We start from the raw sequence: 22,997 nt of genomic DNA on the forward strand, positions 1-22,997 counted from the left end.
TGTGTGTCTCCCTGCCTTGTGAGTGCTGCAGAGGAGGCTCCTCGGAGGCAGCGGACGAAACCCATCAGCACACAGGTTTCTCCTTTTGCTGCCCCTCCCGGGTGTTTGTGTGGGAAGAGGTGTGCATGGACAGACCTGTTCTGTAACAATCCTGCCTTCTTTGTTTTTCCTGGTTTTTTGTGCACTACAAATACGTGCAGTGTGTATAGGAATTTGTTCATATTTTTTTCAAACTATAGTCTGGCCCCCAATAGTGTCTGAGGGACAGTGAACTGGCCCTCTGTTTAAAAAGTTTGAACAAGGTATAACGACCCCCTAATTACAGGTGAGAAGCAGAGACTACAGTGCAAGTGTGGGGAGTCTTTTTCAGCCCAATGGCAGCATTCCTCATGAGCAATCTTCTGGGGGTCATATGGTGGTGGTAGTAGATGGGGCCAAGGAAAAGGCAGGCATAGCAACATAATGGGCTACATTCCAGCCAAAAGATTCCAGGCAAGCATAGTCCAAGGACATTCCACACAAACAAAAGCTGACAAGGGTGCAGAGTAAGGCCAGTGAGGAGGCGTGGTCTGGGAAAGTCCCACAGTCCAGATAGAGAGGCCAGGAGGGCCTTACATTCCCCTCACCTCATGTAATACTTTACTTAAGGCCACCTAGTGAATTCATGGCTAAGACAAGATTTGAACCAGGGACTTCATGGCACACAACTTCACTGCTGGCCCCCATATTTCACTACACTGGATATTAATATTTTTATGTGATTTTTAACTGTTTCTCTTTTTTCCGTAAACTTGATACTTGCGTTGAATTATATACTTGGCCTAACTATAGTTAAGCAGACATATTTTCTAGAAATCAAAAGTGAGGCAAGGGTTAAGAGCTACCTTTGAGAGGACTCTGCATGTTCTTTTCTCTTTGTTTTTCTTTTTATTTAGCTTTTATCTTACTGTATCATAAAAAGCTTTATTAAAATCTTATGGGGAAAAGTGAACCTAGTCCAATGCCATTTTTGTGGGAAGTGTTTGTGATGGTGTTTTCCCCTTCGTATGCGGAGTATTTACTCAGTTGTGAGGATTTCACTTGATCCTATCTAGCCAACACAAGTCGCAGAAGGCTACATAGAGTGTCTGCTTGCTTTTGCAGACAAAAAAAGGCGTGAAGAGGAAAGCAGACACTACAACTCCAACAACAATAGACCCGGTTCATGAGTCCTCATCACTGCCCACAGAGCCCAAGGCTGCCAAGACAGGTCCACGAAGAGAAAGCCGACCAGTGAAGCCGCCTAAGAAGGATGTTCCAGACTCTCAGCAGCATGTAGTAGAGAAGAGTAGCAGTAATAAAGTGTCAGAGCAATTAAAATATTGTAGTGGCATCATAAAAGAGATGTTTGCTAAGAAGCATGCTGCCTACGCCTGGCCCTTCTACAAACCTGTGGATGTGGAAGCACTTGGGCTTCATGATTACCGTGATATCATTAAGCATCCCATGGATCTGAGCACAATTAAAGTAAGTGTAGTTTTAAGCTGTGCATGTAATCTCTGAAAGCCAATACCCACACATTTATACACCTTGTAAGTTATGAAGGAACTGTACCTGTGTTTGCTTGTGCAAGCATGTGCTTGTTTACTGTGTAACTTTAAAATGTTGCTAGACTCCCAACTCCCATCATCCCTAACCCTTGGCTTTGCTGGTTGAGACTGACGGGAGTTTGATTTCAGCAATATCTGGAATGTGAGGGAGTATCATCTGTTTATATTCTTCTTTGTGGATAGGGAGGCTTGATTACTGATTTTGTAGTTCCTCTGGTTTAGACAAGTATTCTTGGCCCTTTCGTCCGGTTACAGTATTTTCAACTTAATTTCCACTAGAAGGGAGGGCTTGATTTTGGTTGCTGGATGCAAAAACGACTATGTATGCTGGTCTGTGAAAAATTTAGGTGCAGTTAGATGCACAAATCTTGATCAACCTTGGGATATCTACAGAGGCTGCAAAAAGTAGCAGTGAAAGTGACTAGCTTTTCTTCTTCCTCTTCAGCAAGTCCAAAGTACTATCTTTACTGTGGAGGTGACACTAGCAAGTGATTAAGAAACCATTGGCAGTTTTCATCTTACAGTGAAAGAGCTTCTCCCTATAGTCAGACTTCTCAGCGTCACCACAAATAGGTTATTAATTTCATATCAATTTCAGTCCCACCATGAAGGGACTTCTCCTATCTGTAGCCTTTGCTCAGAGTTAGTATGCTGCTACCATAGGACTTTCCAGAACCAGCAGCAAATGTGCAAGCAATTGTACTACCAGGGTGGAGCTGGGGGACAGTTTTCTTGGCAGGGAGAGCACAGATGCTCAGAAGGTGTTCCAGAGCTCACCGTCAATTAATATATAATGTAGCGCAGTGGGAAAGCTATGTAGTTAGAAATCAAAATAGGTTTTGTACACCTGTTAGTGCAGAAAATAATGGCAACTTTCTCGACGGAATAGAAAAGGGAAAAGTAGAAAGATTAGGAGATGATGCCTCACTAATGCGTTGAAAGGCTGAATAGGATTTAAAGCTGTATAGGACTCTGATGACACATGTTCAGTATTAATACATAATAATAAGACTTGCGACAAAATGTTGCCATGTGGAATGCTCCTTTTTAGGGTTCAAGCCATGCTTTCTATGATATAGCACAACTATGGTAAAGTAGTCACCATCCCCATCTAATGGGTATACCACATTGTCACATACTCAAAGGGTACGTACCAAGGCAAGTATGGGTCAAGTCCAAAAGCAGAAACTACAAGGCTGAATAGCCATAGGCATGTAATGTGATGAAATACAGGTAGATGGTTGGATTTTAAGCATTAGAGGGCCAGAAGCAGAATTAAATGGTCAAAGCCATTCAGAGAGTCAGTTTCTGAAGGATAATATAGGTGAGGCACACAAGTTTGTTCTTAGCAGAGTTGCTCAGACTGGAGCCATACATAAGGTCTTATTTAATACCAGTAGCACCATTATTGGCTTCCAAGCTCAGCTATTTCATCTGCAGTTTCTCTTTCTGATGCTATCAATGTAACACTGCAGCAACTAAGTTTGACAGTCATTTCATCCATAAGAATTCGGGGGGGGGGGGGTTCGTTTTGGTTACTCCACTGACCTTCATTGGCTGTGCTGCTTATATAGAAATTAATACAGGAAGAAATTCTTCTGGCTTTTTCTTTGTCAGGTTCAGCTTAGGGCTGTGGAGTTCCTAGTTGGTCACCTTGTCTGTGCCTAAGGCTTTGCTGTGTGGAAGTGGGGAATGAGGATGAACTACAGAGAAGTAAACATTTTCTGTTTTTGTAAACCAGGCTTCTTGTCAGAGCTATAGGTCTGCTTTTAAAAGTAATTATTAAGACAGATTTGATGTGAAGAAGAGGAATAAATTAATTGAATCTTGTTAATAATTTTGGTGCCGAAAAGAATAGGTAGGTAGAGGAATAAATTTGCTAAAGGGAAAAGAGGATGAATTGATGCAACAAAAAAAAAAGTCTCTTCATAAGTTAGACTTCTGGGGGGTGGTATAGACACACCAACATGGTCAAGAGTGCACTGGCTGCCTGTATTAATGTGGCTATCCCATACATCAGAGACATTGTGGACCAAATTTCCCCAAGATGCTATGTGTAGTTTTATTTGTCAAATGTGCTGCGTTCGTATCAGGGTTGGTGCAAGAGATTGCGTCACCTAAGCTGCTGTTGCCCATTCTCTTCATTGCTGTGCTGGCTATAGCACCTCTCCCGCCCCCGCCCCCCCTTGGCTTTCTGTCTTGTTTTTTTGCTGCTACTTCAGGATGCATTGATCTGACATACAGACATTCACTCACTCACACATGTAGTTACATTATGTTGCGGCGCCAACAAGGCTTCCTCCCTGCCTAGTTCTAGGAAGGACCTGGAGGGATCCCTACCTCCGAACAATGAATCTGAGATTGGGGTGGGGGACCATGAAAACACATGTGGTGTTTGCTGCAATGCTTAATGATACTAAAAATGGAATCAGGGAGCTTAAAGTTACTGCAACTCCCTCCAGTCTTAGGTATTATTAGCTGCCACCACAAACCATGGCAGCACATGCACTTTCATGGCTACTCTGCCCAAAATGCTTTGCTCTGAGAGATGTAACTCCGCCCCCCTCCATTAGTCTTTCCTGGAGGGAGGAGAGAGCTTCAGCGAACAGGCAGGAGCAGGGGCAGCCAAGAGAGGTAAGCAATGGGCTTCAGGTGGTGTAATTTGCAGTTGCCTGATCACTAATGGAAGGGCCAACCCAGATTTTCATTGACTTTCCCTTATAGTGGTAACATCCATCTTCTTAGCATAGTAAAGAACTTAACATGCAGCTGTAGTGCAAGTACTATTCAAGTAATCTACTCCTGTAGGTGAGGAAAGATGAGATCTTACTCTATTTCTTATCCCTATTTGTTTCTTGCAATAGCTGCCCCTTCTGGCTGCTGGGAAGAGGCAGTCTCCTGAGTCTTACACTGTGCTACTCAGTGCATCTGGCCGGGTTTCCAAAGACAGTGAGGATATATAACTATGGGATTTTAAAAACTTATTACTTAAAAGATTTCTATGTTTCTGCAGTAAGAATGCCAACATTCTATGAATTGCTTTTTAGACTTCTTTCCAGACTGGGCAAATACCTTTCAAGGATCTACTGTGCTAGTGCACATGTCCTATAATAGATTGCTCCCCACAACATTGAGTGTTGTGAGAAATTTCAGAGCATTGTAAAGAGTAGTTTACTGCACGGTACTGCAAACACCTCTAAAGTATAACCATTGCCTGTAATAAATCTTGCTGTAGCTTCCTTGTGCATATACCCACAGACAGACAGACACGTGATAGAAGTGCAAAATATTGGTTTCATTGTTCCATATTCTTCATATATTGTATTTGAAATATTAATGGCAGAATTTTATTTTTTTACATTTGTAGTCGAAACTGGAGAACCGGGATTATAGAGATGCTCAGGAATTTGCAGCTGATGTCAGATTGATGTTTTCCAATTGTTACAAGTATAATCCTCCTGATCATGAGGTGGTTGCTATGGCACGGAAACTGCAGGTAAAGAAAATATTTCTTTAAAATTAAGTTCTGTATTAAAATGTTACTTTTCAAGAGTTCAACAAAATCTAATTATCAGAAGAAAATACTGAAATAATAAACTAACATAAAACATGCAACTATAAGCACCAAATATATACATTACTCTAGGCAAAAAAATGTATCTGTAAAATATGCGTACACCATTTATTTTTCAGTAGGGCCTCGGACATGAGGCCTAGTTTTGAGAAAAGCTCAAAACCTGGTTGACAAACTTTGTGGGGAAAGAGGAGGAATGTGATTCTATTGAGTCTTCTGGCTTGTATCCACTGAGCATGGTATCCTACTGGACTGCCTCTCTGCATTTGGAACTAGGGATACCACTGGTGATTCCACTTTGGGGGAAGTAGTATCCTAAAGGTGGTTGCCGAGTGGGGATTAATGTATATATTGCTTATTGTATTTCTCCAGGATGTATTCGAGATGCGTTTTGCTAAAATGCCAGATGAGCCTGAAGAACCTGTGATTCCAGCTTCCTCTCCAGTAGTGGTGCAGCCTCCACCCAAAGTGCCCCCACCTTCATCCAGTGATAGCAGCAGTGACAGCTCCTCTGATAGTGACAGTTCATCCGACGATTCTGAAGAAGAACGAGCTCAGCGGCTAGCAGAGCTCCAGGAACAGGTAGTCTATTTATGCTTCAGAATCTGCATCACCTTTGGTCCCCTTAACTGCAGTTTTCAGGTTTGGAGTAAGGATCTGTTCAGTTCCCTGTATACCCAACCATGTGCAAAGTCTTGGTCTTCTGGCCCACATTGGAGTTCATTATTTTGCAAGCCTGCAACTTGAGACTTCAAAGGAGGAAGAGAACCCAAAGTTCTCAGATCTGTAGCAGGTGAGAAGGGAGAAAAGTGAACATATGTTCTTTATAGCCAGTTATCATGAGCTTTTTATCCCAGGACTTACTTTTACTTAAAAGAATCAGGCAGAGTTTACTTTCACACATTCCTCTTGTATGTACTATTGAATTCTAGTGCGAAAAGAGTCTGGAATCACTTTGGGTCTATAATTTTTGAGTGGCCTGTTTGACTGAGTTTTCCAACTTTGGAGCTAGAAAGCTGCTGGGACAATCTCTGCCCACCTTTTTAGCTTCAAAGTTGAAAGGCAGGATTGGTTGCTGACTATGGACAGCACCACACTTTGCTTTGTGAGTAAAATTGTTGAAGCCTGAGAGTCACACTCTTTGCGCTGTTGATATGATGTGAGGAGAGAAGAAGCATGAAGAATATTGACCTTCCATGGCTGTCTTAATTGCTTTAGCAACTAGAGTTAAACACTTCCTTGTTTCTTCCTTTCCTGCTCAATAGACATGTAGAATGGATGATCTTGATAACATTACACACAAAACTCTTAGTAAAAAAGCAGTTAGATGGGCACCAAAGTAAGCAGAGGGATCAGCACTTTCCCCCCTTTTTTTTGTTGTTGTTGCAAGGGGAGATTAAAATGAAGAGATCAGAACAAAATTGTATTGATCTTTATGTCCACTCCTTAGCTTAAAGCAGTGCATGAGCAGTTGGCTGCCCTGTCCCAGCCGCAACAGAACAAACCAAAGAAGAAGGAGAAAGACAAGAAAGAAAAGAAAAAGGAGAAGCACAAAAAGAAAGAAGAAGTAGAAGAGAATAAAAAAAATAAAACCAAGGATCCACCACCTAAGAAGGCCAAGAAAAATAATGGCAGTAACAGTAACTCAAGGTCAGCCTTCTGTGTTCAAATCTATAGTTTATTTGATTTGTTTGGACTGAAGAACAAGTGTGTTGTCAGGATTATGGCAAAACTTCCAATACTTCAAATATCTAAAACCTCTAGTTGAATTCACATTATTTTCAACCATATAGTATTATGAAAGTAAAACTCTAGTTATAAAGCACTACTATTTATTTGAGCTTTCTTGGCTTTTAGGAAAACTAAGTATGTACAGGATTTTGGTTTTAGCAGATCCTTTACCTGATACAAAGGCTTACTCCAGCAGTCCCCAGTTTGCGCTCTAGATTTTAAGGACCAATTGAGGACTTTTTGCATGTTAGAAAACCTTAGTATCAGTAAAATCATTTCAAGCAGTCCTTGAACAAACTGCTGTGTTGGGAAATTGTAATTATGAGGCTGAGGTTGAAATTAATCTACCTAATTTAGACATGTCCATTAATTTCTATGGGTCTATTTCAGTGGATCTATTCTGAGCATAACAAACATTGGATGCAACCCATGATTTATATTGATATATTTGTTTTATATAAGGCTTATATTTTAAGATGCAGAGATCATCACCCAGTGAGAATTGCATGCCTTTCCGTTTTAGAGTGAAGACATAAATTTCTCCGAATTGGCTCCTGGAGTTTTGTCAAATGTGTGTGTTCACTGTGGAATAGGACTACATGTTTTTAAAAAACCCAGAAACAAAGTTTAGGTTTAAATATAATTAACAGTTAGCTTTTTTTAAAAAAATAATAATGTTGAGCTGCCAACTGCTATGAGGAGCAAATGGAAGTATAGAGAGTAAATAGGTGTGGAGCAAATTCTGTCCCACTGAGTGGTTCTTTTGGGTCTCTGTGCAGTCCCACTCACGGGGTTTTGCACTTGCACAGAGCCCAGTCCAGGAACATTCTAGACCTCAAGGCAGGGAGCTGACATTCTTGCCCCTCCCTTGGGGGATCTTTTTGAACTGTCTGGATATCTATCAGGTGATGACCTAATTTCTATACTCAGTTTAAGTCATCTCCTTAATGTGCTGTGGCACCTTCAAGAGTGTAGTCTCTATTGCAAATATAGCACATCATTATCTATGCTATTCCTCCCTTACCCACTTTCATAACAAACTAAGATTGCTTTTGCATTCTGCAAATATGAATTGCTCCCCTGTGATTTTCTTCTTCTTTTGCTATATGTCATTTTATATGTACTGTTATTTTGCTGAAACAGTAATACTTTTACTGTTTAGTATTCCCCCTTAGTATTCAGTGATTTTCATATATATTATCTTGGTATCCTTACATTAACTCTGGAAAAGAGGTCATTATTGTTTCCAAATTGCAAGTGGATTGAGGGTATGAGATGATGGCTTGTCTAAGGCCACCTAGTAAGGCTATATAACTAAGGTAAGATTTGAACTATAAAGTTATTGACTTTCAGCTTAGATTATTAGGCATTTGACTATACCAGATTTCAGAATATAGTAGACAATGCTAACAAATTGCAAACATAATTAACAACACACTTTAGAATAGCATTTTGCTGTCGGTCTAAAATCATTGCTTTGTAAAATAATGCATTAATAATTGTTCTTTAAGTAGTAAGAAGGAGCCTGTGACTCTGAAGAACACCAAGCCACCTCCTGCTTATGAGTCTGAGGAGGAGGAGAAATGTAAACCAATGTCTTACGAAGAAAAGAGACAGTTGAGTCTGGACATTAACAAACTCCCTGGCGAAAAACTAGGCCGGGTTGTCCATATCATCCAGTCAAGAGAACCCACGCTGAAAAACTCCAATCCTGATGAGATTGAAATTGACTTTGAGACATTAAAGGCGTCCACATTGCGGGAGCTGGAAAGATATGTAACATCTTGTTTACGGAAAAAGAGGAAACCTCAAGGTACCTTTCAAGCTCAGAGCAGTTGTGTTACATTCCAGCGCTGTGTATTAAATCTCTTGCCACTGTATAGAGAGATGGGGGAACATATTAGTATTCAGGCACTATAAACTCATGCAAGGAAAAAGCATCCTTCATTCCGGGGTTGCAGCCATTCCAGCAAATGATGGATTAGATTAGTAATAAAGAACAGATTATTAGATGTTATCACTGGACTTTCTTGATGGCCTATGATACAGGCCATTGAATCATAGTGTTCCTCAGTTTATAAATATATTACAAATATTTTCTCTTTAAACAGCTATAAAAACATACCATATTTCTATTTTATGCCATTGTAGCCTATTTTAACTGTTTTGTAAAACTTATGAATGTTCTATTTATTATGAGACTGTTCACCACAACCAGACACAAAAACTTTTTTTTAGTTGCAGATAATATTTCTAAGACCATAGGTTGGTATCTTATAAAGCAATGAACCAAGGCTCTATGATACTTCTCCATTGCTGGAAATTATTAGAAGTTTTTGTATTAATAATTGACTATTTTCGCATACACATTATTCAAAGGACAAACTTTCTAAAAGTGGTGTACAGCAGAAAATAAATGCATTTTGAAGTAGTTATTACTATTTGAGAAATCTGACAGTTTTTAAAAGGTTTCCTTTTTTGTATCTAGAGTCCCATTAATTCTGCGTTGTTTTTAAAGGACTATATAACAAGGCAAACTTTTCTTCTACATGTTTTATGTTGAAGCCTTGGAAAGAAAAAGGACAGCATGGCAGCACATTCTCCCTGCCCTTTTGAAAGTATTGCTTCATTTAGGCCAGTTAAAAACATATCCGTATGCACAAATCTTCCACAGGGAAAAGAGTAGCAAGGCCATAGTGTTTAAGGGGAATACTGCATAGCACAAGAATGGGTTCTGGATTATATTCTTATCCAATGACAATATTGTGCTATTATCTTGTTGCAGCAGAGAAAGTGGATGTAATTGCTGGTTCCTCTAAAATGAAGGGGTTCTCCTCCTCAGAGTCTGAGAGTACCAGTGAGTCCAGCTCCTCCGACAGTGAAGATTCAGAAACAGGTTAGATGCAGATTATTTATAGACTCAGTCCTATACCTGTTTCCTGTATAAATAAATATGTTTTTAGTATGGCTTCGTCTTCTTAATTTATTTTTTATTTGGTCTTTGTAAAGCAGTATATACAGTATATTTTCTGTATACGAAGCTTACCCAGTTTGGATCCAACGTTATAAAGAGGGTATCACATCTGATTGCTTCAAAATGCACTGAACAATGCTTTATTAATTTAGGATGGCAGAGCCACTTTATAATTCGTGCTACGGTACCATTTTATGTGTCTGATGGTTCAGATTCACAGCTTTAAAAAAAGAATATTTTCTAAACCGGCTTCTCATCTAATAGAGAGTAAGATACACTTTTATTAGTGAACGTTCAGTCAGCTTGCCAGAAGGTAGATACAGTGTATGATTGTGTATTGGAAAGATGGCATTGAGAAGTTATTGGAAAAAATAGACTGAATGCAGGGCAATCATTGTACTGAAAAGCTTTGTTATTTCTGATTAACATTGCCTCAGTATATTTTTGCTGTTAACTTTGAGAGCTCTTACAGGTTTCATTTGATACTCCTCATGTGACCCTAAAGTTGTTGTTTTTTTATTTGAAGGATGCACTTAGTTTCGTGCTAACAATCAATATTTTAAAATGAATAAGTATGGCAGAATAAAATTCTGTGCACTCTTTGCATTAGACCTGCAGTTCTCGCATGAACTGCAAAAGCATTTTACAGTAAGTTCTTCAAAGACTGACTTACCTTAAGGTTTTATTCATCAAAGCCATAGGCTGGATCCAGACTTTGGATTCAGCAGTGGGTTCCTTCTGGTGGAGAGCAGGGAGGTGATTTTTGTCAATTACATCCTTCTCACTGTAATCCCCAATACCACTTGCCTGTGGAATTGTGTGAGATGTGGTGCTGGCAACTGCAGGGGAAGGTGTAATCATATTTTAGGATAGGCTTGCACATTAGTGTGCTGAGGGTGGGTGGGGAAAAATTGACATTTTCAATTAGTATAAGCAGTAATAGTTTCACTGACCTTTTCCTATGTTTAAAATGGTAAATTGTGTTCAACTGAAGTTCTAGAAGACACTGTTCTGTGTTGCAAAAGGAGCTTCTATAGACTGCAAGAGGCCCATTCCTAGTATCTATATACATATGTGAAAAGGCCCTTGAGTTTGTTTAGAGATAAAGATTGATGATGATGATGATGATTCCTAGGGTGTTTTTCCCCAATGTTGGCAGGAATGATAGGAATTTGGCTTTGCAGATAATAGGACAGCCAGATGCAAAAGAGGACAAAGGCCCCTTCCTGCATTTTTAACAACTGCGTAGAAGGAATTTTAGTTGGTGTACCTTATCATGCAATCTACACCTGCAGAACTTCTCTCTTCTGCAAAACTATTAAAGGTGCATGAGCTGTATTCTCTCTTGCATCTGGTTGCCCTAGCAGGTACTTTTCAGAAGATGCTTTTAAATTAAAAATTATTTTCAGATTTATTTGATCTTCCATGTTTTGTTTTTTACTCTGTTCCTTGGACTGTCTTGAATTTCAACTTCTTTAAATGGCAATTAGACTAGGTTTTCTGTGAAACAAAAATGCTCTACCAGTTTATATGTGAGTAAGGTATTTTACAGTATAAGTTTGATTAAATACTTCATTTGTGTTGTTCTTAAAACATAAATTTATATGATTTAAATGCTTTTTTTCATATTGATCAGAAATTGGTACTAGGAGATGTTCTCCAGCTCTTGATCAGCCCTAAAACAAAGGTCCCTGACTGGTAGAAGAAAAAGGTCTCATTTTAACTTGTACAGTTTGTTTTCTCAAAGCAAGTTTGATCTCATTAGAGTGAATTTAACTTAAGAATTCTCAAGTGTTCATAGTAGACATAAGAGTAAATTGAGGCTTTCCCCCAGAACATTCATTTTAATGCTTTAAAAAACAAAAACAAGAGAGGCAGAAAGCTTGGCCTGCATTTTACTATCAGGTCACAAACCTTGCTAGCAATGCTTGTATACAAGAATGTATTTAGTTATCCAATCTGAATGATATTTATGCCTACCCAGCTGCCTAATAAGCATAATATATTTGAATGACTCAGAAAAGAGTGACATATTCCTGCTTTTCTCTCACCAGTTGTTAGATAATGCTTATAAAAACAAGTGGCATAAACACTTTTAATTTAAAAAGCAGTTTGGGAATCTGGTGAAAGCATTTCAAAAAGCATCTATCTGTGGTGTATACTTGGTATTTTCCCTCTGGGAGTCCCTTTAAAAAAATTATTGCAAAATTCTTGTTGCTTTTTAAACTTGGGGGATGTTAAAAAGTTTGGTGTTCTTTTGGACAAGTGCCAAGAAGAGGTGGGTATGTGCAGATGCTACAGATACCATGACCAAAGCAGGCAGTAAAAAGAGGAACTTCTCCACAGTGGAACACAAATTATGGACATTCCATCCTAGATACATCTTCCCCATTTTTATTTATTTGCAACAGTTTGACTCACTGTGTTGGTTGTTTTAATTTGCTATGGGTTGTTTTTTTATAAGCAACCTTCAAGATGACTTTAGTGTGGGGGACAGGGTTATCCTGGGATGCCTCCAGTGTATTACATAGTATTTTAATTCTGCTTGTTTTTATACCTGTTTTAGTTAAAAACATTAACCATGCCTGAGGTAATAGAGTTCTACGTATGGGGAAACTCTGTTGTACTTTTAAAAGTTTGTAAAACTAACAATTGAGACCGTATACCAATTTCACATTAAAATATTGTAGCGCAGGGTTATTTCAGATGTAACATCTGATTTTGAGGTTGAAGTCCACTTCAGGGGATTTAAGTTTAGTTTCGTAATGCATTGATTGCCCACACATGTTCTTTGTGCATGTTTGGTTATACGCAATGTGTCATATACTGAGTATAAATAGGAAGTGTGGATTGTGTCCAGTTAAATCATTGCACATACAGTATGACTTCTGTGAACCCGCCCTCCTCCCCCAGCACTCCCAGTCAGCTCCAGGAGTTCCCCTGGGCCTTCAGAGCAGATTGGGAGGAGGGGAGGAGAGGGAAGGGAAGTCATTCTGCATGTGCAGTGATTTAGTTGCATATAACCCATTGATTTCTTCCACAATCATCCAAATCAATAGAGCACTTTATACTTGGGGAGGGAAAGGGATTTAAAGTGTTGGGGAATCCCTGTTGCACAGAAAAATCATATAAGCCATAGGAAACAATTTTATCTAGTGGCATCAATTAGCCATCATTCATATAGGTGAATCCAACTAAACTTATTTGGGATTTTTGCTGCATTAGAAAGGTTCAAAGAGTCTAATAATAAGATAGACCTTTCTTACCAATATTTGAATTGTTTTAAACTTTTACTTAAAAGGCTTGTTAATTCTGTCCCACAGTGTTGCTCTGATGACGGTGTCTGTCAACAGAATAGGAAGGGGAGCAGTGTTCATCAATTCTCCTTCCTTCTCTGCTGATCCCTCCACACCTGTAAATCTCTTCTGTCCAAAGGATTTCCCAACCCTCTGGGGCAGGTTTTGGGAAGGCAGTTGCAGGGATGGATCCAGAGTGTCCCATCCGCAGAAAGAACTGAGTGGGGAGGAGGCAGCTTATGCTGATTCCTCCTTCAGCCCCTGCCTCACCTCCTGTGCTGTTCTGGTAACGCTGTGGAGCAGCTTACAGGGGGCTGGCTGCAGGAGGGAGGAGAAATTTGCAAAACTTGCCTCACGCCCAGAGGGAGTGTCCCATGAATAGAACTCCACTCATAGGAACTCTTAGGTCCCATAAAATATGTATGGTTTTAAATCAGATATAAAACAAGGCATTACCTTGGGTTTGATTGTTGTAAATGGCTTGTAGAGGTATCTTAACCTCTTGATCTGTGCTGCTGGTGACAGTTAGATGCCCATCTGCTGACCTTGCTGTCTCCACCCATGGAAAACTTAGCAAGTGGAAAGCTAGCACGGTGGTGGCCTCACTGGCGGTAGAAAGCACAGGGCCTTGAAATGGGGGGGGGGGGAGCAGAGTTGGCCATGGATCTGCTTAGATTCAAAGCTGCTTCATTTCTCTGAGAGGGACCTCATCTAGGCCCCTTACCTAAATCAGTCGGGAGCTGGCATTACTAACCCCTCATTATCAAAACAGGGCTATTGAAATAATTAAAGCACTTTCAATTTTAGCTGGACTTTGATATGTTGATGCTTTTTTATTTTTAGTGAATTCTTCTTTCTTCTTTTGTCTTGACTTGAAAAACAATAGATTCTTGTTACATGAGCCTAGTTCTCAAGACCCAGCAGGTGAGGATCTAAGAGCAGGTTCAGACTTCAGGTGAAGAGTAGATTCAGTTGTGAATTCACCCCATGTGTCGTAAGTGGTCTCAGTCAACAAGAGAAGCAAACTTAACTATGAGGTACTCCATCATAGTTTAGACTAGTGCTTATCTGAACCTGAGGAGGAAGAAGAAACAGGATTGTATCCAAGTAAACTCTACTGAGAGTAGAGCTACTGAAATGATTAGATCTAAGTTAGTATGAACTTAGTTGGCTACAGCCCAGAGTTTGCCCTGTCCTTGTAATTAGAGTATGTTCTTACTTGAATGAGCCTTCAGTGTTCTTCAGTAGCATTTGATATCTTGGAATAAATTAGAGCACCTTCACCAAATGAATTTACAGTAATACTTTCAGTATGACCCCATCTGACAGCTTTCTCCAAATTGCTTTTTAATTCTAGAACCTGTGCTACAGGAAATGAGAAACATTTCCAGTTAAATATGTTGAACTGTGAAATTTTCAACAACAAATAAACTTCCAGATGTCATGCATCGTGGCTGGCTAAATCTTAGCATATGGTAGACAAGTATCTTTTTGCAGTTTCCTTCTTTCTCTTCAAGCTGCCTTTGATTTGGATTGAGTACAATAGGAGTCCCTTTTACTGGTTGTCATGTAGCTTGTGGTCTGTTGCAGACTTTGTTCTGTGTCTGAACTCATGTGACTCCAGTTTCTTACATACATTTATGACCTCTCAGCATGTTACTTAAGAGTCATCTAGGCTGATGGAGACCTTTGCAAAAAAATTTAGATCCCTGTTTTGGTTTATACCCACAGAGTTGTTTGTTACATGAGAAGCCTCTTCTATGAGTAAACATTCTTATATGCTATGACCATGATCTAGAGGTATGTGCGCACCAGAGTTTTCTTGTCTGTTTTCCTTCCAACAGCTCCTTCTACTGAACCTCCTCCAAACTACTTTTTTAAAACCTCTTCCAATTTTAAAAAGCAGTTTAGTGGTTTGGCATGAAAGCTGCTGAAGGATTGGCTTCACTGGATGACAGCCCATGTAAATTAGATCTTCTGGTTTCATTCTGACTTGTCCCACTTTGATCACACCTCTCCTAGTAGTAGGAAGGTGGAAGCTCTCTTTTCATGCTGCAGGTTGGAGTAGGCTAGTAACCCTCATTTAGGAGGAGTGATATTTCGGGTAGGAAATCCTCCTTTTTTAAAAAAAGTGTTTAATGTTAGTTTGCTACTGCAAAGCTTCACAGGTCTTTGTTGCATCTACAGAGCTTCTATGTGAAAAAGGATTCGCTATTCTGATCCATATCAGGTACAGCTCTGCACTAGTTCTGTGGAAGCCCATCTACATGGGAGCTCTGTTTGATAAGCAGCTGCTGGATTGTCTTCAAGATTATAACATAACCATTAAGTGTACTTAATTTCAAAAAGGGTACTTTATACTTGCTGTCCTCTACACTTTCCCCCTACAAACCAGAATTTTTTAATTCTTAGAAACTAAGCACCAGCATTATAAATAGTTGCCTCAAAAGTATATTTTCAGTATGGTTGCATATATGCATACCTGAAGGCAGAACAAACAATATCTAAAATTTTAATCTTTTTTGTAGTAATGACTTGTAATAGAATTATTCAGTGTACATACTGTCAATGGCAAGAAACACTATGTATAAAGTTGATCTAATCTAAGCTTTTAGGATTAGGGAGGCTACATATTGAAATGATTGCCTTTGTGCATTCAACACTACAGCACAGTGCTTTCTGACATTTCAGTAAAGGTTCTTCATTTATAAAAACTATTCAGGGCTTTTGAAATATATTGTCTTTATTAGTATTGTTAAACTGTTTTTTCGATTTTGCATTTGTTTCTGTCATTTGTTTTTTAATTTTTCTGAAGGGATAGATACGATAAAGGCTTGATTTTTTTTATTGGAATGTATAAATGCATGTTTTTAGCAAAGCTGTAATTCTGCTTTCCCTTATGCACAAGTGTGAACTGTTCAAAGTGCATTTGATAATGAATTGACTGTCTGCTGTCATTTTTATTCAGCTGTTCAGTTATTTTACTTTTACAAATAATAATTTATCAGTAATTTATATAATCTGTTTTTCTATTTTATCTGCATGCTTATGATTTAACAATGATGTAATCACAATAATTTTAAAATAAGTTGTATAGTATTTCTATTTTTGTTCTAAAATAATAAAAATAAATAAAGAATTTGGTTTGCTACAGAAAATGTACCTGTTGTAAGATAACTAAAATTGTAGTTTTTAACCTGTCATTTCAAAGTGGGGAAAATTACTTTTCACATTCTATACTAGTACCAGTCACTGTTGCTACTTCTCCTAAGGAAATCAAATAAACATATAAGATGACATATAAACTAGTTGGACCTTGATGCTTTTGAGAAAGCACTCACTAGCTTACCTGGAAAATAAAACAACTTTTCTTTTCTTTTTTTTTAACACACCAGGCTTATTTTACTGAAAATCCCTTGTAGGATCTGATGACCAAAATAGGACCTTCTCAATGAACTCTGATTTTCATTCTGCGGGACTGAAAAGTGCAAATGCCAAAGCCTCTCCAAACTACTCTGTGCATGTGTGAAAGACACTTCTGCACACACAAGGCAGGAAGTTTGACCATTTTTCTACCCTGCCCTACAAACTTTGGGGCCCCCTGAAAGCTATTCCAGAGGGTCCACCAGCCTTTGGGTGGAGCCCTTCAGCTTGTATGGGAGCTGCCACTGGAACAGGGGAGAAGATAAGCCCCCTTAGCACAAGCAGAAGCAACCTTGTGATACTTGGAATGCTGGCCAAGGTCTATAGAGGAAGTTAATCAGGTTTTGTATACATGTGGGAAGTGGGGCTTTTGAATTACTTTATGGTCATTCTAACAGTTTTAAATAAGCTGAAAACTGCATTAAAATCCAGAAAGTGCAGTTCATAAAGTCTGTGTTGTGTTTGGATGTTTTTGTATTATTTAAAATTAAGCATTATCTTACCTAGACAAGTGTGCTGTTATCAAAACATTTTAATAACTATTCCAGTTGAAACAAACGAAGAAAACCTTCACTTCGGCCTCTGCTTGTTCCTTATTTTGAATAGTGAAATGCTGATGTTGCTACTTGATGATCCAGCTTATTCTCACCTATGTGACAGTGAACGTCATAGTATCTTGTGCACAAATTCATTAGTTTGTCACACATTTGCGTAATTCTACTGAAGGGTGTACTAAATATTTAAATCACAGCATGAAACACTGACACATAAGCACCCATTAGACCGCCAGAAGAAAGCTTCATTTCAGGAATAGACAGCTGTCAAGTCACCGAGTGATCAGGCTCAAATTATGCCAGAAATAATTTAAATAGTCATGTCAGTTTTTTCAGGTTGCTTAAGTTGAATGCTTTCCTTAACAATTCCCTTCTCTCTCCCCCCCCCCCCTCGTATTGTTTACACACACAGCTAAATTATATGGGAGTTGCAGAGTATGGGACCAAGAAAATAAAGCACAAAGAATATGCAGCTCATAACCTTGTATATTTAGACGTTAACTCTGCTTTATCAAATTAAGTTATGCTTTCCATATAAAAATAATCTCCCACTTTACAGGAATTAAATTGTCTGACCTGACAATTCATTTAAATAATGCCCTCATCCAAAAATGTATCAAAACCACTCTGAGGCCCAATTCATAATACATTATCTCAGGAGTATGTATGCGGCCAAAAATAATGTCATTTGAGTTTTCATGCAGTTGCCAAGTTAAAGCGTAAATAAATAAATACCTATGTCAGTACAGCAGCAGATATTTATCATGTAATCTTCTCATATAGGAAAGTGTTATCACAAGCCCATGAAGCTTTGGCCACAGTAAACTGACTTAACAGCAACCATATTGCCGAAATAACATTTGAAATTAGTTTTAGAAGTATCTTACAATAGTGCAGTTAGTTGAAGTATAATATAGACAGATGAGTGCAGTCAGCTCAATGTACAAAAATATGCTGTGAAAATTTCATTATGACAGGCTTGTCATTGACTAAAAAGCTATTTAAAAAATCCAAGGTGGATTTCTGAGAAACTGAGCACTGAATAATATTTGCAAGCCAGGTTCAATTGGTACCCCAACAAGGATTCTAGGTGGATTTGGCAATATGTTAGACCTGTGATGTTATGGTAACTCCTAGGGCGATAAAAGAAGGCTGCTTCCTTACAGAAGCACCATATTGTCTAGTCAACTACATTTACACAAGCTCAATTCTGAAGGCCCAGGTCTTTTAAATTAAGGGCTTGCTCCTGGTATGGGCTGTGTTTGCAAGTTTCACACATGCATCCAGGCTTTCTCCATTGGAGCCCTTGGAAGCAGCTACTTGTGTGGTTTGCATACTCGGGAAAGGTTTTAAAATTATTTCCTTAACTCATTCATTGATTGGCTCGTTCTTATAAGGAAGCTGATATTGCCACAGACAACTATAGAGAGATGTAAGCACAAATACAAACACAAGACATCAGCATCAAATCCATAGCTATTTTGCCCCTTTTAGTCAGCTAACAATTCCTCATTTATTAAAATGGAATCCCAATATTTATAGTTCTTGTTAGAAATAGAATATTGTCTAATAATAGCACAAGAGGCCAGTGTTTTGCAACAGATCACACATTTTCATATATGCATGTGTGCATCATTTACCCTTTATTCTATCTGCTCCGTAGCAATGTGTAGCATGTGCTTTTTAGAACATGCTAAGCACTGAGATGTTACTGATAAACTGAAAACTTGACATAGCACTGTCCAGTTTCTTAAACAGCTTTACTCTCAAGGTGTCACTTTTAAAAAAGAATTACAGTAGCTAACATGATCTGTAGCCGGTGCCAAGCTGTCTTCTAGGGGTGGTGCTACCTATTTTTCATACTATTCACATTCTAACCTACATCAAAGAGCCACCAACTGCTTAAGTTAATTGCCTCACAGGTAATTTGGCCAATAAACTGCTATCCCCATTTCACAGGAATGCTCTAAATCATTAAACTGCAACATGGAATTTCCCTCAAATTATGATTGCATGGAAAGTAGAAATCAGTAGCTGGCACAGTAAAGGTCTTTCTCTAATAAAACATCTGATACTTAGAAACCTTTTGGATCCTTGTAACCAAGTAGGGAAAGCTGAACAAGTTCCACTAACTGCTATTTCCCCAATAAAGGGCCTGGTGGTAAACTTGTAGATTTTTTTCCAAGAAGGATAATATCAGTGCAACTGATAGTAGTGGTAGAATATTGATAAGAACGTGATACTTGTTGCTATTTGTAGGGAAGGCTATGTGGTTCTGTTTTAAGAGCAGTAAAGGGGTACTTCATATGCTGTCTTTATTAGGCTGTGGCTGGTGACAAGTTTTGAAAGGCACCTTAATTTTTCAGAGTTGTAGCCAACAAAGTCCCATTAGCACAAGGATTTCCATCTGCCCAGTGAGACTTGCTGTCCCCACAACACCCCCTAAATTTGCTCTATAGAGTTGGGGGGAACTTCCAGAACAGGTTGTGGGTGTGAAGAGAGGGAGAGAAAGTCTTGTTGCTCAGGCAGAGGTCCTTGTGCTATAGGACAACTTACTCTTTCCCAGATGGTGCGCTGTATCTAACTCTGACCTGTTCTTTAAGTTGGTAGATCTGAGCCAACTTCCTGTCAACAGAGACTGTTTGGGCTTTTTATAGAGACTAGGAAAACACTTTCCTTCACTGAAGTACCTTCTACAGTTGTCTTTGTCCAGTTGTACACATGTTTGTCATAAGAAAGTCTCTCACACGCTCACCTGCACCCCATTGCCAGCATGGGAGGGATGAATCCTACCCAGATGGTTACCTTAGCTTTCTATTTTTTCTGAGATAGCCTTAAGTACCAAAAAGCCATCAAACTGAAAAAGGCAGAGCATGGTCTTCGTGTGAGGACATTTTTGTAGCAATTTTACTATGTAATGCAAAGCTTAACCGAATGTAGTAGTAAAAATTCTAGAGCAAAGTGTTGCTCCGAGGCTACCTAGGAAACAAGCCTACATGGGATGGTAATGGCCGTTAATTCAATACAGTGGTACCTCGGGTTACATACGCTTCAGGTTGCATATGCTTCAGGTTACAGACTCCGCTAACCCAGAAATAGTACCTCGGGTTAAGAACTTTGCTTCAGGATAAGAACAGAAATTGTGCTCCGGCAGCAGCGGGAGGCCCCATTAGCTAAAGTGGTGCTTCAGGTTAAGAACCGTTTCAGGTTAAGAACAGACCTCCGGAATGAATTAAGTGCTTAACCCGAGGTACCACTGTACAATAGTGAAGTGGCACAGGTGAGGCTGCGTTGCTCTCTTGGCTTCCCAATGCCAGTTGCTGAGAGGGGCAGAACAGCAGTGAGCCTACAGCATACCAAGCTCCCCATTCCCTTGCCCCTCCTCTCTTGGTAATTGGCAGTGATGTGCAGCATTGGGAAGCCAGGAGAGCAATGCAGCCCCACCCACACCCCTGGCCACAGCTGATTCAGCTGCTGCTATTATTTAGTATTGAAAGTACAGAGGAAAGCTGTGTAGTAAAATTTATGCAGGCAGCTTGAGTTGTTGGAGGAAGATGCTCACAAAAGTGAATTGCTAAGCCCAGGGGTTGCTTTCTTTCTCCTGAGTCTTTGACCCCAGAGCTTGCATTGGTTGTAATGGTATCTTTGTAAAATAGAAGTGGTTACTTCATTGGGATTGTTCTAGGCATGTAAAGGGATAGAGAACATTTTTCTCTATGCACATACGTATTGGGGGGGGGGGGGAAATCAGGCAGTTTCCTATGGATTCCAGAAATGACTTTTGCGCCTTTTGATTTGAATTTCATAGTCAAAAAATAGCTTATATTAAAGAGCATTACATATAAACAATGTTATGAAAAAGCACTGTAATTCTCTGTTGTTCTTTTCCCCCAGAAATGCCTCCAAAACTTAAGAAAAAAGGACATTCTGGACGAGAACAGAAGAAGGTACATTGTTGTATAGGGGAAGATACTTTAATGTTTCTCTGCTTGACATTATGTTAATTTATCACAAAGAAGCCCACTCCACGTCCAATAGAATGGGAAAAGCTTTGCTCATCTCAGCTCCCTAGACCTGTCTCACATGGGAAGGCAATACAGGATATGGAATCCTGCAATACAGACTATGGAGCCAGTAGGATTCATTCATCTAGGCCCCTAGCATTAATCAAGGTTTGGAGTTTGTGAAAGATAGGGTCCAGAATGGACAAGGAATTATCATTGGGTCCAGCTCTCAGGTTTCCTCAAAGGCTTAATGTTTTTTCCCAGTTGAAGAAATAAGTGTTTGATTATTGAGGAAGTGCAGCTCAAACAAGAGAGGCTGTTATAAAAGATTTTTAAATTGCCCTTTGAAGATTTTTTACCTGAAATTCTTAGTATTTCAGTTAGTTCCATTACATAAGTACAGTTTGGGAGCAAGAAGCTAAGTATTGAACTTACCTTGCTCTTTGTGCAGTGCTATCTTTCCTGGCAGAATACTTTTATAAATTTACTGATTGCTGAAGCTAGCATTGAGTATGGGGCTGGGGCAACAGTAAACTTCAAAAAAATACAGTGGGTTTTGTTTTTTTCTAAAAGAGTACTTTATTTGGTTGCATATTTTTCTTCCTAAGGCTCGGTGGTCTGCTATACTCTTATTAAGGTACACACTTCGCACAAGTGCATGTACGAAGTTTCAGCAACCAGTTTTTGTAAAAGCAGGCAACTTCGGGAGAAGATGTTTTTATGTGGAGAATTATCATGGGAAAGCTAACACAGTTCCCACAGTTTTTCCACTGCAGCTCCCCTTCTCCACGCTGTTTTTCTCCATCCTAGCGATTCAGTTGAGTGAATGCTGGGAAGGAGAAACTAGGGACAGGGCGGTCTAACGAAAGGGGTAGCACTCCCTCCCTGTTGTTTCCCATGCAGAAACTTGATTGTATACTCTGTTTCTTTCCTGCAGCATCACCATCACCACCATCAGCAGACGCAGCAACAGCAGCAGCAACAGCCACAGTTGCAACCACAGCAGCTGCCCCCACCACCTCCTTCAGCCCCTCAACAAGCAGCCCCTCCAGTCAAATCCTCTCCTCCAGCTTTTGTTCCAGTGCAGATCCCAGTTATGGAGCATCCGCTCCCAGGGAATATGTTTGACACTATTTCACATTTCACTCAACCGATTATACACCTTCCTCAGCCAGAAATGCCGCCCCATCTCCCCCAGCAGCCTGAGCACAGCACTCCTCCTCACTTGAATCAGCATACAGTAGTTTCTCCTCCAGGTGAGTGCTGTTTCTTGGATGTGTACTAGTTTTTTAAGTTCCTCATAGGACATTGTGGACATTTGAGCAATATTGCAGGCCAAGGGAGTACAAATCAAGGGGAAGTTTCTCTTGAAATCAGAGGGCTATTTTAGACATAACGTTCCTAGTTTGCTAAACCATGGGGTTGTATCCAGTGAAATCATTCAGTACGTTTCCAAGCACAATTCAAAGTGTTGGTGCTGACCTTTAAAGCCCTAAATGGCCTTGGCCCAGAATACCTGAAGGAGCGTCTCCACCCGCATTGTTCAGCCTGAAGTCCACTGAGGTCCAGCTCCGAGGGCCTTCTCGGTAGTGGCGCCACCCTGTGAAATGCCCTCCCTTCAGATGTTAAGGAGATAAATAATTACACAAATTTTAGAAGACATCTGAAGGCATCCCTGTATCAGGAGGTTTTAGCACTTGATGTCTTATGTTTTTAGATATGCTGTAAGCCACCCAGAGTGCGTGTGATCAGTGTGTGAAGGGGAGGAGGCATGGGATGGGGAATGTCATTCAGTCCCAGTTCTTGTTCCCAGCTTGCTAAACTGTGGTTTAGAAAGACTTGAACAGTGTAT

The 22,997-nt window shown here is 39.6% G+C and overlaps 1 protein-coding gene and 1 long non-coding RNA gene across 8 annotated transcripts in view; one reads left to right on the forward strand and one right to left on the reverse strand.

The window, feature by feature from the left end:
- The window catches only part of BRD4 (bromodomain containing 4), a 75,906-nt gene that overhangs the window by 41,662 nt on the left and 11,247 nt on the right, over positions 1–22,997 (forward strand). For 6 of the 7 annotated variants that reach the window (XM_028717234.2, XM_028717228.2, XM_028717232.2 and 3 more), the window contains 8 exons: positions 1,144–1,506; positions 4,957–5,085; positions 5,536–5,745; positions 6,614–6,813; positions 8,406–8,707; positions 9,680–9,790; positions 21,036–21,088; positions 22,083–22,401. In XM_028717234.2, coding sequence (XP_028573067.2) covers positions 1,144–1,506; positions 4,957–5,085; positions 5,536–5,745; positions 6,614–6,813; positions 8,406–8,707; positions 9,680–9,790; positions 21,036–21,088; positions 22,083–22,401 — 1,687 coding nt within the window. The remainder of the gene's footprint in view (positions 1–1,143; positions 1,507–4,956; positions 5,086–5,535; positions 5,746–6,613; positions 6,814–8,405; positions 8,708–9,679; positions 9,791–21,035; positions 21,089–22,082; positions 22,402–22,997) is intronic. The other variant, XM_028717233.2, reaches the window with a different exon arrangement.
- The window catches only part of LOC144326940 (uncharacterized), a 35,478-nt gene continuing 18,219 nt past the window's right edge, over positions 5,739–22,997 (reverse strand). Inside the window, exons 3-5 of the long non-coding RNA XR_013391854.1 lie at positions 10,542–10,707; positions 8,712–8,769; positions 5,739–5,947 (exon numbers count right to left, since the gene is read on the reverse strand). This is a non-coding gene — a long non-coding RNA (uncharacterized LOC144326940). The remainder of the gene's footprint in view (positions 5,948–8,711; positions 8,770–10,541; positions 10,708–22,997) is intronic.

This window comes from Podarcis muralis, chromosome 2, assembly GCF_964188315.1.
Source record: "Podarcis muralis chromosome 2, rPodMur119.hap1.1, whole genome shotgun sequence".
NCBI classification, from domain to species: Eukaryota; Metazoa; Chordata; class Lepidosauria; order Squamata; family Lacertidae; genus Podarcis; species Podarcis muralis.